At 36.3% G+C, this 19,018-nt stretch overlaps 1 protein-coding gene across 8 annotated transcripts in view; it reads right to left on the bottom strand.

Moving 5' to 3' along the window:
• Positions 1-19,018, bottom strand: part of LOC110459911 — a 44,598-nt gene that overhangs the window by 19,695 nt on the left and 5,885 nt on the right. For 6 of the 8 annotated variants that reach the window (XM_021512431.1, XM_021512415.1, XM_021512474.1 and 3 more), the window contains exons 3-13: positions 15,375-15,467; positions 9,836-9,910; positions 8,332-8,425; positions 7,805-8,038; positions 7,255-7,413; positions 6,625-6,706; positions 5,816-5,845; positions 2,991-3,125; positions 2,493-2,600; positions 1,801-1,907; positions 1,103-1,311 (exon numbers count right to left, since the gene is read on the bottom strand). In XM_021512431.1, the coding sequence (XP_021368106.1) occupies positions 1,103-1,311; positions 1,801-1,907; positions 2,493-2,600; positions 2,991-3,125; positions 5,816-5,845; positions 6,625-6,706; positions 7,255-7,413; positions 7,805-8,038; positions 8,332-8,425; positions 9,836-9,910; positions 15,375-15,467 (1,326 nt within the window). The remainder of the gene's footprint in view (positions 1-1,102; positions 1,312-1,800; positions 1,908-2,492; positions 2,601-2,990; positions 3,126-5,815; positions 5,846-6,624; positions 6,707-7,254; positions 7,414-7,804; positions 8,039-8,331; positions 8,426-9,835; positions 9,911-15,374; positions 15,468-19,018) is intronic. The other 2 variants (XM_021512456.1, XM_021512467.1) reach the window with 2 other exon arrangements.

Consider the following 19,018-nt stretch of genomic DNA (forward strand, 5'->3'; position numbering starts at 1 on the left):
GAAAACAGTGATCTCGAGCATTGTCATCCGCCAGTGACTTCACTCGAAAGAAAATCAAATGTGTAAGAACCTTTGTAGGAGTAAACTGTAATCAATTAATCACCTACTGTGTACACATAAATATGTTGAGGCCACTTTCATGTAAGTGTTGTTTTTACATGGACTGCCCAGTTGTCTGGTGACAATCTGATTTCAGTTCATTTAAGCTTGCATAACAGCTTTGGATTATAAGTATTTTCAACATGTTGGAATAGGGTCCTTAAAAGTGGTTAACATTTTTCAATAATTTCGCTGGTGTTTAGAATTCGCCGATATTCGTCAAAGCGCGAATATAGAGAAATTAAATCCACCGCAAAAAAATAAGCGCTATACAGTAGTGGAATCGATCATCTATAGGTATGTGGGATATGGATATCCTACCTAGAACCCAGGCCAAGTTGAGTTTCTGACACCAAACTCTGCACCTAAGGATAGAATATCCATATCTCACACACCTACATTGTACATGATGACCGACTCTTTTTCTCTCACCTCTTATCCAAAGTTTTAGTAAAACAGGACATGCAACACTGAATGAAATAACCTTTCTTGATAATGTTTACACAAACTACGACCATATTTGGAAAGAGCAGAAAAAAGGATGGTATACAGTTAAGGGATACCTCAAATTTAAAGATTCATGCAAGACCGTACCTTAACTTATTCACCCCTGAAGTTTAATAATGAACTTTTCCAACCATTGAATTGGAAGAGTTCAGATGTGTTTTCTGGGGTGAATGAGTTCAGGGCAAGCTGGTATGTGGTGTCACAGTTACATTGCCACAGTCAGTCAAACATTAGCTTGACGCATTTTCAATTGCTAGTCGTAAAAAAATGTCATCATCTGACTATGACATCATAACACAAGTGTAGTATAGGTCATTAAGTGCACCTATGTAGTATACCCGTATCCCACATTGGACACAAGTTACTTACATACGGAGAAGTGGGAGAAGAAAGAAATAATCCTGTTTAAAACACAGAATGATATTAAAGTAAAAAGATTGTTGTCCCAGAAACAACAGCTGAAGAGATGGGGAGATACAGGACTGGTGACACTTACCAAGGGGAGCCGATGGTACTCTGCTGTGCACTGGACTGACAAGTTCCATGTTAGCTCGTCGTGACAGCTGTCCGTTATCTGCCAGCTGAGCAGACTTGATGTTCCTCTTTCTTGTGCTGTATTCTGGGTACTCAATCATGGTGCTAAGGAAGGGTGAAGTGAGACCAACTGCCAAACGGTAGTGTTCCATCCACTCCTCCACCAAACCCCTGTCAAAACAATATTTACAGGTAAATACAGATAAGAATAATTTAGAGATAAAAACACAAATAAAAGTTGGTAAATTCTGTATGTTTAAAACCTGGTAAATTCTACATATTATAGTAGGGGGTGGGGGTGATAATCTGTCCATAGAACCTGATAAATTCTTCATATTATAGTGGAGGATGGGGGTGGCAATCTGTCCTTAGAACCTGGTAAATTCTACATATTATAGTTGATGGGGGAGGGGGTGGCAATATGTCCATAGAACCTGGTAAATTCTACATATTATAGGGGAGGGGGGGTGGGGTGGCAATATGTCCATAGAACCGGGTAAATTCTAAATATTATAGTGGAGGGGGGGTGGGGTGGCAATATGTCCATAGAACCGGGTAAATTCTACATATTATAGTGGAGGGGGGGGGGGGAGGGGGAGCAATCTATCCTTAGAACTCAATTCTAGATGTGACATTGAGGTCAATCTACTCCCTACTTACTTGGCCTTTCTCTGAAGTTTGGCCAGATCCTTGTCATTCTCAGCATCGTATTGTAATGAAAATTCAAGTAGTTTCTGGATTTCTGGGTGATGACTACGGCCATGGTGCTGGGAAATGCAAACAATATTTCAAGTTGTAATAACTTCATTAATTACAAGTAAATATGACTGAAAGCACACACAATTATGTCTGAAGCACAGTTATAAATTGATCCTGCTTAGCTTTATGGGGGTCTTGATATAAAAATATAAAGGTGCAAGGCCCTACATGTGGTTTATAAAAGTTTGTTGATCATATGACCAGATTTAACTTTAGGTTAGAAAATAAATTAACAAAATACAGAAATAATGAAATGAAGGAGATATAAGCCAGCTACAAACTTGCCATTATTATTTTTTCTCTGCATGGCCATGAAAATAGACCTAGACGTTTTTCAAGTTGTTTATTAAAGGCTTAAATTTTATAAGCCACTTTTATTTATTAAAAGGTATGGAAACATTTAAGTTTGCCAATGACGTTGACTAATACCAAGATGAACCCTGCAAACAGTGGAATAGAAGAACAAAATGAAAACAACCCTTGCTCCTGACTATCTGCTATCTGAGTAAGGGGAGACAACTCTGATCACATTGGCGATCACAGTTATTGTCCCAATAATATTTCTTTTAGTCGCAAAATATATCCTTTCCTACCTTCTTCTTTTGGTTTTTATTTTTCCTACTTGGTTTTGGTGCAAACAACCTCATCAAGTCTTTGGCAGCTCGAGATGAAAAGGGGAAAGATGCAGTCAGCAGTTGTTCCTGAAATAAGGCAAGGTAATCACAAAGTCAACAAGGTAATCACATAGTCAACAAGGTAATCACATAGTCAACAAGGGAATCACATGGTCAACAAGGTAAGCACATAGTCAACAAGGTAATCACATGGTCAACAAGGTAAGCACATAGTCAACAAGGTAATCACATAGTAAACAAGGTAATCACATAGTCAACAAGGTAATCACATAGTCAACAAGGCAATCACAAAGTCAACAAAATTGCTTTCACTGCATATAAAATCAGTCATAAACAAATTTGATATACTAAATCTGCTGAAGTTATTACATGTAAGTGTTTCTTGTTTGAGGAAGTGCCAAGACTATTTGACAATAAAAGACAAACCACCCATATATTTCCTGTGAAAATTCTCACGTTTTCGTCTCCTGGTTTGGACTCCACAGCGCCTGGTGTAGCACTTAGAGAGAATCGAGCTACTTCCTTAGTGCAGTTAAATATCATGGACATCACCTGTTGGCCTGAACACCTGAACAGCAGGGAATGGTTCATCTGAGGATAACAAAATGACCAGGTTTACCGTTTAGTCAGTTACTCATGTACACATCAGAAATACAAAGGTATTTGTAGATTTTTAGATATATATCTCAAAAATAGCATTGTGAAATTTAGTCTAAATAATTAATTTATTAAAGCTATAAATTGGGCTTTACCAACCAGACAAAGATAGTGGCCTGCACTAATCAAAATAAAGGATTCCTATTTTCGACTTTTGCCATTTGAGATTATATGGTACTAACTTGGATAGTCATTTTGGCTCCTTGAACGTGTGAATTTTACTCTGAATTTCAACATATTTGATCAAATATAAGATAAAAGATTTGCGCTAACATGCCGTTGAGCTTTAATCAGGCTATACAAAAATTGGCAATGCATGGTCTCAGTTACACCTATGTTCTTTTAAGAATTTTCTTTATCTTAATTTTTTAACTTCAGCAATATTATCCAATGATAAAATTGAAGTTAAAGAGTTCCTTAATTTAGGAATATTTGTGAGGAGTTCATTAATTTAGGAATATTTGTGAGGAGTTCCTTAATTTAGGAATATTTGTGAAACAAGAGCTAGATATAAAATGTTAATGGAGCAATCACCAGTTCAATTACACTTGAAGAAAACACCCACTTTTTTAATTTATTTTTACAATGATGTTGCTTATAACTGACATTGCACATACTCTACCACTGATATTTTTTTCAGTTCCTAGCAGAACCTCTTGGATGTGTAATAGAATCAGGACTCTACCTGGAATGTGACTGGGGTAATGTGTAATAGAATCAGGACTCTACCTGGAATGTGACTGGGGTAATGTGTAATAGAATCAGGACTCTACCTGGAATGTGACTGGGGTAATGTGTAATAGAATCAGGACTCTACCTGGAATGTGACTGGGGTAATGTGTAATAGAATCAGGACTCTACCTGGAATGTGACTGGGGTAATGTGTAATAGAATCAGGACTCTACCTGGAATGTGACTGGGGTAATGTGTAATAGAATCAGGACTCTACCTGGAATGTGACTGGGGTAATGTGTAATAGAATCAGGACTCTACCTGGAATGTGACTGGGGTAATGTGTAATAGAATCAGGACTCTACCTGGAATGTGACTGGGGTAATGTGTAATAGAATCAGGACTCTACCTGGAATGTGACTGGGGTAATGTGTAATAGAATCAGGACTCTACCTGGAATGTGACTGGGGTAATGTGTAATAGAATCAGGACTCTACCTGGAATGTGACTGGGGTAATGTGTAATAGAATCAGGACTCTACCTGGAATGTGACTGGGGTAATGTGTAATAGAATCAGGACTCTACCTGGAATGTGACTGGGGTAATGTGTAATAGAATCAGGACTCTACCTGGAATGTGACTGGGGTAATGTGTAGTGTGACTCTACCTGGAATGTGACTGGGGTAATGCGTAATGTGACTCTACCTGGAATGTGACTGGGGTAATGAGTAATGTGACTCTACCTGGAATGTGACTGGGGTGATGTGTAATGTGACTCTACCTGGAATGTGACTGAGGTAATGTGTAATGTGACTCTACCTGGAATGTGGCTGGGGGAATGTGTAATGTGACTCTACCTGGAATGTGACTAGGGTAATGGGTAATGTGACTCTACCTGGAATGTGACTGGGGTTATGTGTAATGTGACTCTACCTGGAATGTGACTGGGATAATGTGTAATAGAATTAGGACTCTACCTGGAATGTGACTGGGGAAATGTGTAATGTGACTCTACCTGGAATGAGACTGGGGTAATGTGTAATGTGACTGGGGTAATGTGTAATGTGACTCTACCTGAAATGTGACTGGGGTAATGTGTAATGTGACTCTACCTGGTATGTGACTGGGGTAATGTGTAATGTGACTGGGGTAATGTGTAATGTGACTCTACCTGAAATGTGACTGGGGTAATGTGTAATGTGACTCTACCTGGCATGTGACTGGGATAATGTGTAATAGAATTAGGACTCTACTTGGAATGTGACTGGGGTAATGTGTAATGTGACTGGGGTAATGTGTAATGTGACTCTAGTAATGTGACTCTACCTGGAATGTGACTGGGGTTATGTGTAATGTGACTCTACCTGGAATGTGACTGGGATAATGTGTAATAGAATTAGGACTCTACTTGGAATGTGACTGGGGTAATGTGTAATGTGACTCCACCTGGAATGTGACTGGGGTAATGTGTAATGTGCCTCTACCTGGAATGTGACTGGGATAATGTGTAATAGAATTAGGACTCTACTTGGAATGTGACTGGGGTAATGTGTAATGTGACTCCACCTGGAATGTGACTGGGGTAATGTGTAATGTGCTTCTACCTGGAATGTGACTGGGGTAATGTGTAATCTGACTCTACCTGGAATGTGACTGGGGTAATGTGTAGTGTGACTCTACCTGGAATGTGACTGGGGTAATGAGTAATGTGACTCTACCTGGAATGTGACTGGGGTGATGTGTAATGTGACTCTACCTGGAATGTGACTGAGGTAATGTGTAATGTGACTCTACCTGGAATGTGGCTGGGGGAATGTGTAATGTGACTCTACCTGGAATGTGACTAGGGTAATGGGTAATGTGACTCTACCTGGAATGTGACTGGGGTGATGTGTAATGTGACTCTACCTGGAATGTGACTGGGATAATGTGTAATAGAATTAGGACTCTACCTGGAATGTGACTGGGGTAAAAGTTTTCATCTGAGTGGTTGGCCACTTCCACTTTCTAAGAATAGATCCATCGTCCGTAATGTGTAATGTGACTCTACCTGGAATGTGATTGGGGTAATGTGTAATAGAATCAGGACTCTACCTGGAATGTGATTGGGGTAATGTGTAATGTGACTGGGGTAATGTGTAATGTGACTCTACCTGAAATGTGACTGGGGTAATGTGTAATGTGACTGGGGTAATGTGTAATGTGACTCTAGTAATGTGACTCTACCTGGAATGTGACTGGGGTAATGCGTAATGCGACTCTACCTGGAATGTGACTGGGGTAATGCGTAATGCGACTCTACCTGGAATGTGACTGGGGTAATGTGTAGTGTGACTCTACCTGGAATGTGACTGGGGTAATGTGACTCTACCTGGAATGTGACTGGGATAATGTGTAATAGAATTAGGACTCTACCTGGAATGTGACTGGGGCAATGTGTAATGTGACTCTACCTGGAATGTGACTGAGGTAATGTGTAATGTGACTCTACCTGGAATGTGGCTGGGGGAATGTGTAATGTGACTCTACCTGGAATGTGACTGGGATAATGTGTAATAGAATTAGGACTCTACCTGGAATGTGACTGGGGTAATGTGTAATGTGACTCTACCTGGAATGTGACTGGGGTAATGTGTAATGTGACTCTACCTGGAATGTGACTGGGGTAATGTGTAATGTGACTCTACCTGGAATGTGACTGGGGTAATGTGTAATAGAATTAGGACTCTACCTGGAATGTGACTGGGGTAAAAGTTTTCATCTGAGTGGTTGGCCACTTCCACTTTCTAAGAATAGATCCATCGTCCAACGCCTCATGACCTCCCTTCTCCGTCACCAGCACGCTGTAACACAGTAACATACCCATCAACAAACAACACTAAAGGACCCAACAACATGGAATACTTGTGGGTAATTTCTTTCAAGATTATTTTCATTTATGAACCTTTTTGTTGATTCTTAACCTTCATGATTGACGACAGTTTACATTTGAACTTGAGTTAGTTGTGTAACACTCGATCATGCATTCTCTTAATTTTCTCTTTGCTTATTTTCATGATTCAATTTTCACATCAAAAACCATGAAAATAGATGCAGCAACTAATGCTTCATTTTACTCAGTATATGTCTTCCAAAAATTAAAAGCAATGACCTTTGTAACAAACCAAAATATTATTTGCATATATATAGATAATTAAATGGTGCAAATGTCTTTGGAAATTGACATTAATAAAATAAACATTTAAACACAGTACAAACATGCTTATTAAGAATAAACCAGAGTTTATAAACAGTCATATTTATATCAACAGGCAAGGTTTTATGAACATCAAACTCTAATATGATTTTGGTAATTATATACACATTTCTGTATTTTCATATTCTATCTTACCGAATTACTCCATTTTCTCCATAGCAGACACCTTTCCCACTGGGAGTGAAACATGCCAGCATCTTAGACTCGGGTCCATCATCATAAGCCAATAGGTAGTGTCCCGGTCGTCCGAACCCTGCAGCTGTGTAGACTACAGCCTTATAGCCTGAGGGGTAGCTTCATGGGTCAAGGTCATGTTAATGTAAAAGTGCACATGGGATTCCCACAATAACATTATCTACGTCAATTATACCCCTACTTCATTTCTGCTTTGATTGTATATGTATTTCATCATCCTACAATAAGTAAGCCGAAGGGGGCAACGCTTAGACTCTATGTTAGAGTGAGCTTATAACAGGATACCAAACTGTATTTGACATGGGTGGGCTTATTAACAGGAATGGGCTTGTTACCTGATATGACAATTGTTACAAGCTTCAAGCACATTCAACAACTTGAGTACAAATATTCAAAAAGTGTTTTTGAATAATTTCTCACTTTTTTGTTATTTGGAAGTGAAAAATAACAACTGTGTGTGAAGATGGAATGTCATTTACACAAAGGATACTACACAACACTAGAGCCATCCAGATGTGTTGCCTGCAACAGGTCCTTCCCTTCATGTCGCTCGTCAAATACCGGGGGAATCCTTGGTTTACCTCCCTTGTAAATGGGTTTTACAGCTGTTTTTAGGGGTGACCTCCGGTACTTCAACATAGCCTCCTTCTTGGCATCACCGTAAAAACGTACCTGGACTTCCCTGTCATAGCCATTATCAATGTCCTTTATTCGCTGTTCCTTCCTGAAATCAGAAAGTAGTTATAGTGTACTGGAAATGGACAAGAAGCCAATTATTAAATAATATACCATCCCGTCATTTATGGGGAATATCTTGATTAAAAAAGGTCCTGTTTAGTCTGTTAATGCATTCCTAAGAGAGAAATATTATATTGTTCTGATTATACATTACTGATGAAAACCAAATACTTTGACTTGTTCCAAATTAATGCAAATAGAATGTGAATTTTATTTCTTTAGCAATCTTACAGAAATTCTAATAGGGTTTAGTTGTGATGTTTACAAACGGATACTTACGTAGCTTTCATGGTCTCCTGCAGTATTTGTATACAATACTCGAGGATGGTATTTTTATCTATTTCATCTTGGCGTCCTTTGTTCACAATCCAACCTTCAAAAGGAACAGATAATGAAGTTGTGAGAAACAACAATAATGTAATCTGTGAAATTACCAGTTAATTAGACAAATCATTACCTGTGGTATTAGACAAATCATTACCTGTGGTATCTGAACTAAAACTACCATTTTAAAACTTTTAAGCATTAACTTGTGACCATTTCCATTTAAAAGAAATCCAAATATCCTGATGGTGTGAACGGCTTATTGATCACTCTTTGTTTTCATAGGTTACCTTGGATAGAGATAGTGCTACTAAATTGGATCAGTCTGGTTTTTAATTGATTAGGCCGGGAGCCTGATAGCTTTCCTAAAGTTGGTTTCACAAGACACATTATTAATGACTCTAAGATGTTGGTACCAGGGGACTAAAGTGTGTGCTGGTTATCTACCTTTGGTTTCACAGGACACCATGGACACAGATATAGTGGTACCATAGGGGACAGGCTGGTTTGTGTTAATATGGGGTGTGCTGGTTACCTAACTTTGGTTTCACAGGACACCATGGACACAGAGACAGTCGTTCCATATGGGACAGGCTGGTTTGTGTTAATATGGGGTGTGGTGGTTACCTACCTTTGGTTTCACAGGACACCATGGACACAGCGATGGTCGTACCATAGGGGACAGACTGGTTTGTGTTAATATAGGGTGTGGTGGTTACCTACCTTTGGTTTCTCTGGACACCATGGACACAGAGATGGTTGTACCATAGGGGACAGGCTGGTTTGTGTTAATATGGGGTGTGCTGGGTACCTACCTTTGGTTTCACAGGACACCATGGACACAGAGATGGTCGTACCATAGGGGACAGACTGGTTTGTATCAATATAGGGTGTGGTGGTTACCTACCTTTGGTTTCACTGGACACCATGGACACAGAGATGGTTGTACCATAGGGGACAGACTGGTTTGTATCAATATAGGGTGTGCTGGTTACCTACCTTTGGTTTCACTGGACACCATGGACACAGAGATGGTTGTACCATAGGGGACAGGCTGGTTTGTGTTAATATGGGGTGGGCTGGGTACCTACCTTTGGTTTCACAGGACACCATGGACACAGAGATGGTTGTACCATAGGGGACAGACTGGTTTGTATCAATATAGGGTGTGCTGGTTACCTACCTTTGGTTTCACTGGACACCATGGACACAGAGATGGTTGTACCATAGGGGACAGACTGGTTTGTATCAATATAGGGGGTGGGGGTTACCTACCTTTGGTTTCACTGGACACCATGGACACAGAGATGGTTGTACCATAGGGGACAGACTGGTTTGTATCAATATAGGGGGTGGGGGTTACCTACCTTTGGTTTCACTGGACACCATGGACACAGAGATGGTTGTACCATAGGGGACAGACTGGTTTGTATCAATATAGGGGGTGGGGGTTACCTACCTTTGGTTTCACAGGACACCATGGACACAGAGATGGTCGTACCATAGGGGACAGGCTGGTTTGTTCCTGTGACAGCTGAAATGCACAACCCCTTATGTCAAATTTGACCAGATATTGACATATTTTAAATGGCATTATCAGAAACCAACACATACATTTTTGAACTTTTAATAACTTTCAATATTCCATTATTATACCATTTTAATCTGCATACTTTTTCAGCCATTTTTTGGGAATTGAATCAATCTTATTAAATCTTTTGTGGATGATTTCTATCCTATTTTTATATCGGTTGATAACTTTAGTACAGCCAAATTAGCTTCACATTTAGATATATAGAAATACATGTATACACATTCATAATTGTGATTGGAATTGGAAAATCAAATACCCAGGTATACATTAAGACATTGTATTTTTAGTAAAACATTCCAGCAGTTTTGTATGACTAATATATAATCTGGTATATCAAGGTTTATATTCAATCTTCACCATTCTTGTCTCCCATCACCACCTCTCTCACTCACCAAAGCCGTCAAACAATCATAAAATTCAAAGTAAAAAAAAAAGTAAAACAACATTTTTTTTTTCAAAGAATCAACTAGTTTCTTACATATATATCAGTTAATAATTAATCTATTTACTAATTACCTCACTCTTGGCTGCCCCATACAAACATCCCAATACTCTTTCCATTACTAACCTTCCAATATTAACCTTTTAATTCTGACTTCCCAATACTGACCTATCAATACTAACCTCCAAATACATAATGTACAAATTTGCCAATACTAACTTCCCAATACCAACCTCTCTAACTAATTTCCAATGCTAAGCTCCCAAATACTAACTCCTATATGCTATTTCTCCCCAATAGATATGCTAACATCCCAATGCTAACTGTCTAATACTAACATCCAATGTCAATTCCCAAAATGAATATCTCGATACTAACTCCTAATGCTATTTCTCCCCAATACATATGCTACATTTAAACATCCCAATGCTAACTGTCCAATACTATCATCCACATATCTATTCCAAAAACTGACCTCCAAGTACTAACTCCCAACATCATTCCCCCCTCCCCACTCCCCAATACAGTACATATGCTGCATTTAAATATCACAATGCTAACTGTCCAATACTATCATCCACAAATCCATTCCCAATACTATTCCCCAATTGATATCTCATAGTGCTAATTCCCTTTTCTCCCCATTTCTATTACTGAAATAACTCTTATTACATGATCAATACTCAAACTACGTACACCACCCAATACTACCAGTAATTACCAAATGTTTAAAACTACCCAATATTAATTGCCCAAAATTAACTCTTTATGCTAACCTGTCTAAGCTTATTTTTTAAAGTTATTTTATGAGTATCAGTATACACAAACCTTGGTCTGTAATTGGATTGTGCTATCTCGACTAAAATCAGTACGTTCTAATTGGAGAAACCATCAAAACACAGTTTTTATGTGAAAAGTCTACATGTTGACATAAGTACATTTAAACTAAAACCAATTACAGAATGGCAAACAGTGAACACCAATTACACGCTAGGTAAAAATGTACAATTTAAAAATAATAATAATATTTTTAAATGGCACGTGAATCGATATATTTATTTTTCAAAGGATTTGAAAGGCACTTTAGACTATAATCCTCAGTGGAGTGTAAAGTCTAACATGTTGTATGATCTCGATCCATTAACATTGTATCCACAACATGCCTCTGGGAAACTGTTTAATCCTCAAATCTTTTAAACGATTCAAAGAATAATTGCTGTTTTCCTTCTTTGAAAATACTAAACAAACAAGGATCAAACAGAACCAGTTATCTGAACATACACAACGTATGAAATACATGACTGTGTACATAATTATCCCATATTTTAGCCTGTCACCGTACCTAACCACCAGAACATTCACGCACACATATATGTGTATACATGAAACACAAGTAATGAATAAATTTTACTGCAAACTCCCGATTTGCATTTCTGTGCATTTTCATTCTTGTATCTTAGATCTTAAAAGCTGATTATCACGATAATGGCGACTGTCAGGTAAAGGGATATCAAATAAGACATTTACATAGTTATCGAACCACTAAATAATTCAAACTTTCATTTCCTATCAACTTTGTTGAGTAATACAAACTACATACTAGGATATGTGTAATAAAAGGCTGACACTTTATACCTAATAACCACATTCCTGGTCCAATCTGCCATATAATGTACCTCAAAAGTGTACACAGTACACACAGTGTGTCAGATTGTACAACCATACCCTAGAACTACTGTTAAACTGTCATAGACTGACACATTAAGGTTTAGGTCAGATCTGGTAAATGACGTTATATAAAGGACCGATGTCTGATTGTGTGACCCCTAATGAGGTCTTAAGTCATTAACAGGTGGAACATTAATACAAATGTCCAACAACATGTCAAAATGTTCAACAGTGTTTGACCAAAATAACTCTGTGATTCAAATAAAATTTTATAAGGTCAATCATAATTAAATCCTTGAAACAATCAAACGTTTGAAGTGCATTTTCTTAAACTGAATTCAGTGAGGCGTTCTCCAATGTACAGGGCATTGTCTACCTGACACATGGAAGTACTTCTGTGTACAAGTCCCTCACCGCAACCAACACCTGGATAATACACCAGCTATTCTTTAGCCAAATTCCTACACAATTACCTCCCTTGGCGAGCAAAACTGTTCCTTTCACCAAGTATAAAATATACTTTCTACTCAAAATAGATATGAAATTTTCATCTTCCACCTTTTTCTGGCTAAAAATAACCACCTGCCTCCTCAAATTCTAAAACCAAGAATAAAATTTAATTTCTACTCAAAAACGAAAATGAGAAAAAATTTAACCTTGAAATTGAATCACCATATAATGTAAAAAGATTAAAAATATTGCATATTAATACATTGGGCCTTACAGTCACTGTCACTATCATCAAGACTATCGTCACTGTACTCCTGATCCACTGTAAAGTAACATACAGCATACATAATCCACTAATGCCACAATACATTATCCACATGATCCACTGAAATTAGTTATAACATTATCCACATTTGCCAAACACATATAATACACTTAATTCTTGATCCGCAGTAAACAAAGTACATATTACTGTAAGTGATAAATTCTAGTGTTAATTCATAACCCCTTCCTCCAAATCAAAATTCTACATACATTTACCATGATCAGGTACACGGTAGAACGTTGCTGTGAAATCATAAACAAAAGAGTTACTTATACAATCGTAATAAAAATATCAAATCCTTAATTCTGTTTTATCGTACAGGTTTATATTACAATCCAAAGGACTGAATCGCAGAGAGAATTATTATCATTTTGAATAATTTAATGTTATAATTAAAATGATCAGAAGCAAAAAACACTTCATTCTAGACAATATTGAAATTTTACTTTACATATGTCCCAGAGAAAGAGCATTTAAATTTATAGTTACATAATAATTATACATAATTTTAATATCTTTTCTTTAAAAGACTAATCCAGCTGTTCATGTCACAAAATAAATTATTCCTTCAGCCATTTAATTTGTTTACAAAAGGAAATGTTAGAAGCTAACGACATGGCTTTACATTGTTCCATTTACTTGAATTACAGATTTCTGTAAACCGTTCATGTCCACCCCACAATATTAACAATTAGTTCTGACACACTCTATGCTACACCGTCTATAACCCGTTCATGTCCACCCCACAGGACTAAATATTAGTTCCAACACAGACCATCTATGTTACACCATCTATATAACATACAAACACTGAGTGTCCTCCTGGTATAATCCGACACTCGCCGATTATAACCCATCACTCACCTCCATTACCTGATAGGCTGAGAACAAATCAAGTTTCGGTGACCATCATCAAATTTAGTTTTAGTCTCAGTTTATGCATCTCAAAAGTCATGTCTATAATGTTTGAACCTTATGTCATTGTTAATCAATGTTTTCATAGGTATTCATTTTGAAATCATTTGTTGTTTTCAGTGCACAACTGAAGAATAGGCACATGAATAATAAACCATTTTTGACCTAATAAGTGACCAATGGCTTAGCAATTTAAGAAAATTGATATGACTGTAGAACATTTTGAAATCTTTAAAAAAAAAGCCATGATTGACACTTTTCTAAGTAAGGTGTAAAAATTATGGTAAAGGGATAGAACTCTCGCACTAGAAAAAGGACTGGGACAATTTTAAGGGATAGGGTGTTTATTTAGTCAAATATGGGCTTTGAAATTGAGAGATCTATACAAATTATCATCAAACATGATATCTTATAATATATCATTAAGTCTGATATAGTATTAAAAAAAATTTCACCTCAACTGTGAATTTGTTAATAATTTTTAAGCAATTCTTCTTTGATGAAAGAAATATTCATGATGAGTGAATGTGTAGTTTATGAACACAGGGAAAAGGACAAATCAGATCTGGGTCAGATTTGGGTATGTCAGTTTTTGCCTTTCTATAGTTGCTGTTTCTCACATTGATAGTCTGGTCTGTTGAATTTTGATTTGTTCTCAACTTTCAACATATGACATTAGTGCCACCAGTGACCTTTTGTCCTCATTATCGGTAACTTCTGTGGTGCTACAACCGTCACCATGGTAACCCACAGTTCCACACCAACGACATGACCTAGCCAGTCATCCATACAGCAAACACTCTTTGAATATTTTTTCCAATAAATAAAAAGTTAATTAATTCAATGAATTTTTCAAGGATGAAAATGAAATGAAAAAGGCAAAATCAACACTTTATTTAGTGTTCCAGATGATTTTCAATTGTGGGAACGATTTGTATTCAAACATTTAAAACAAAGTTAAGCAGGTATCAATAGAATAAAGATTTCCAAATCGATACTTAGAATGCTTTACAAATTGCAGACTTGAGACAAATGTGATGTACTGTAAGATGCAACTAATTAAGTCATGTCAAACTTGAGGAGTGCATATTCAATTTTATACTATAAATATTAAATATTCTCCAAAAAATTGTCTTTTCCAAATTAAATATAAAAAAAATACTCCAGATAAAAAGAGAGAGCAAAATAAACCAGAAATATAATGTGATCCCTTTTACGTAAAAAATGAAAAGATTTGATAATCTATGATTAAATTACCTCTCTTTGCTGAAGAGCTCCACCTGTTCAGGTATGACAATACTAGGAAGGGAGATAACTTACATGTACAGTTATAATAAATCTATTTTTTAATTCACACAATCAAAATACTAGCATTTTATCTACATTGTATCATCAAACCCAGAACATCAAGCACCTAGTCCACCATTTTTATAGCAATTAACATACAAAGTGTTCACACAGGGCGATTCACAGGGTTATTAACTGTGTACCCACTCAACGACTGGATATTGTGATGCATTAGTTCAAACCACATAGAGGGTTTCGCATACATATATATCTCATAAAACACATTTCATTTGAGTATAAAACACAGTATAACTTACTTCTGGGATCCGATGGTGTTTCTGCAATGTTGAAAAACAAATCATCATGTTCAGGGTGTTTCCGTGAGCTTGCTGCAGATTGCAACCTTGAGTCTGTGAACGTGAGTGTGCGTGAATGGATAAAAAGAAGCAGGTAACTAATGATGGTGTCAAGAAAAAAAAAGTTACTACAGAAGAATGGAACCTTTCTCAAACATCTGCCACTATACAATGAGGATCATCAAAGTTTGTTAACCTTCTGTGTACTCATAACTTATGAATTTCAATATTTTTCTCAAACATTCAGCACAATTTTCAGCAATGACTACAGTTAGGGTATGATAGATCCCAAAATGAGATTTTTATTTCATACACTATAATATCAGTGTTGTGCTAAAATATACAACTAGAAAATTGTACAACTGTGGAATGAGAAAGGTTCCTCTTCTTATCCAACCTTTGGACCTAGGTATCAACAACGTCTTCTCCTTTAGCACAAGATGTCTTGTTGTCACAAATTTTACAGCAGCTAGCCTCAATATCAAAAATACAGTAAAACCTCGATATAATGCCCTTGTTTAATTTTCCACCTTGTTTATCACCCACATATACCAACGTCCTTTTTTCTCTGTTTCTCAAGAATTCCTTTATAAATGTTCCTCGATTTATTGCCAAACCCCTTTATAATGCCAAAATGGCTCTGGACAAGTGATGGCAGTATAACAAGGTTTTACTGTAAGCATTTTACTGACTACAGAAGACAATATGTGCTACAGGAGAAGACGATTGACAGGTCTTTGTAATTCTTTGCAAGTCTATCAGTATCACTTTTAAAGTTAAACAACTACCTAAAATAGTAATAAAAAAAATATTAGACCTGCAACCAGCTACAATATACCATCAATTTTTCCAAAGCATGTCAATAATTTTCTTTTTCAAGCAATGATATAATACTACATGTGTAAGTATTTTTTATAATTAGTGGTTCTCACTACCAATCTTATTAAAGCTGCGACACAATACCAGCATGTAGAGTAAAGAATGTCCTCTTAGCATTGCATCCTGATTGTTAATCATAAATCATTGATGATACTCTGGGTTAAAATCAGTCTGCGGCTTTTGGGCTTCCCAATAACATCAGCATAATAATATGGTACACCAGGTTTCCTAACAGAGGTGCTATAAACTACTTCAGGACTTATTTTGGTTCATGTTGTCATTCTCTTTATCTTGATGTCCAATTATTCTATTGTCACTAATTTTTTCCCTTTCAATTTTGATCAATTTCATGAATTTAATTAACAATTATACATTTTTTTCTAGAACTGCATAATTGAATTATCAAGTATGCAGACTGATACCTTATAATGTATCTGAAACTTTTTCTTTATAATACCATTTTAACATGAATGTATAAATTTGATAGCAATTATGTTATTTAAATACCACTAGCTAGATATCAACAGTAGATCTATACCAAAAATCACAGGAAATCATGGTGACACACCCATAACACTAAATTGTTATATAATTGTGTATTTTCACACACAAACAGTTTTCATGGATGAAGCTGAACTGTGATAAAATGAGTACAGTGCTTTAATTCTGTGAGCTCAAACTTTTGTTCTGTTCTTCATGTAACATAAAATATGCAGGTTTTAAATTTTGGTTATAACACCATTCATGATCAATGTTTAGGTATTAAACAATCTACTGAAGAAGGGAAATAAATTTGTAGAGTTTAGATAATTTAACTTTTGTCTACACCGCAAATAAGGCAAAAATAAGACCCCTAGAAAATATTTATGAATGTTATTTAGTATTTATTATTTGAAATTATAACTTGGCTTCAAACATTGTATACTGGTAAGCAGGCCATAAAGTTTGTATCAATGAATTAGTTTGTTTACTAAAACTTTCAGGTTGCATTGTAATGCGAGTTTTACTGTTAATGTCTTGACTATGCATTAATTATTGGACACTTATTAGTAGTAACAATATTAGTTACAAAAGTTGCGACTGAATGTTCCTAAAATACAGCCATAGGAAAATGTAAATACTGAGAAAAAGCATTACATAATACAATTTATTTAAATATTGACAGAAGAAAGCAGACTACAGTGCTCATGTATAATGAGTTTCACTGTTTTTAAGTCTGGAATCATTTCTTCACAAACAGGCTATACACATACTAGCAATAATGGGATACCTCCTTAAGGAAACCCTATACATGTATTCTTTGTGCGACTAGATACAAAAAATCAATTAAAACCAAGTTCTGTAACAATGAGCTGTATCAAATATCACCTGGCTGGAAGACATGCTGTAGGTTTGGTATATATGATAAATTTAGACAGTAATGGATATCTGTGTATTACAATATTATACTTAAAACTTATTTTAAACTGTCCAAACAGACCGTCCAAAATCTTGGGTGGTGTGTCGATCATATATATTGTAATCTGCCAATTATTTACATACGGGGGGGATTATACATATCATAAACCTTATTTGTGAGCTGGGCAGAACAAAGCTGAAAGTGAGAGAGCACCGGGGAGTAAGGTGGGGTTGGTCAGTATCGTCAATGTTCTCTTGTTGACTCAGACGTAAAAGTCAGCTACCTGTTTTCATATGCCAAAGGTGTGTAAAGTGTTTGTGCTTTTGTCACACACTTCACGATAGTGAACAAAGGGTTCAATGTTAACACCGCATAGATCAAATATCTGCAGGACCCTACAATGTCCTAAACAAGGTTTTAAAGCTAATACATATAAAAACTGAACAATGTGTATTTCTATACTGTATGACTGCCTACTGGATCAAGTCCAACTGCTTGGTATGCAGTAAGAAGCACCTGTTTCATGGAACTATGTCGGGCAATCAATGAAACGTTTATATATTATTGTTATCTATATTTATGATCAGCTTTCAGGTTGAACAATATAATTGCCACATATAAATTGATATGAATCAATTCATTGAAGAGAAATTTTAACTCAGACTTTTAAATGCACACTTGATCATGATCTTTTCCACTCTACTTTCACTTAATGCAATTTAACAAATTACAAGTTTCTATTGAAAGCAATTTAGATATTTTTCGTATTCCTATCGTGATTTTGAAGATTTAATAAATTTTCCCTAATGAAAGAGGATCTTTTGTATATAGATTTGTATGCTTTATTGGCATAGTAAACTGGACAAACAAAAATGGGTTGATAAATTGAAAGTAAAGCGGAAGAGATGAAGACCTACCCCATTAAAGTCAATAAAACTTGATGGGTTTATAGGGCTGCCTTCCTTTTATAAATATGGATCTATTTTGTGTACATTCTAACATTAAATATATATGGTTCTCAGAATATCAATACCTTACAGCCGTAGATATGTAAATAGATGGATGTGTTGATTTGTACGGGCTGAATATGACAGGTGTGTATATTAAATTCCCACGTACTACCGCGTTACGATTTTCAATGTAAACCTTATCTGTTTACTGACGTTTCTACTAAGTACCCGTATTACTATTGCGGAGAGCCCTACTTAGTTTTAGGAAGACTCTACTGACATGCTAAGGACCCGGGGTTTGTGACCATTTCTAAACCCGTTTCTAACAAGCACAGCTCCTCTGTACATATATATTGCTGATGTTTATCGGTAACACA

Source organism: Mizuhopecten yessoensis, unplaced genomic scaffold (assembly GCF_002113885.1).
Source record: "Mizuhopecten yessoensis strain PY_sf001 unplaced genomic scaffold, ASM211388v2 scaffold1319, whole genome shotgun sequence".
NCBI lineage: Eukaryota > Metazoa > Mollusca > Bivalvia > Pectinida > Pectinidae > Mizuhopecten > Mizuhopecten yessoensis.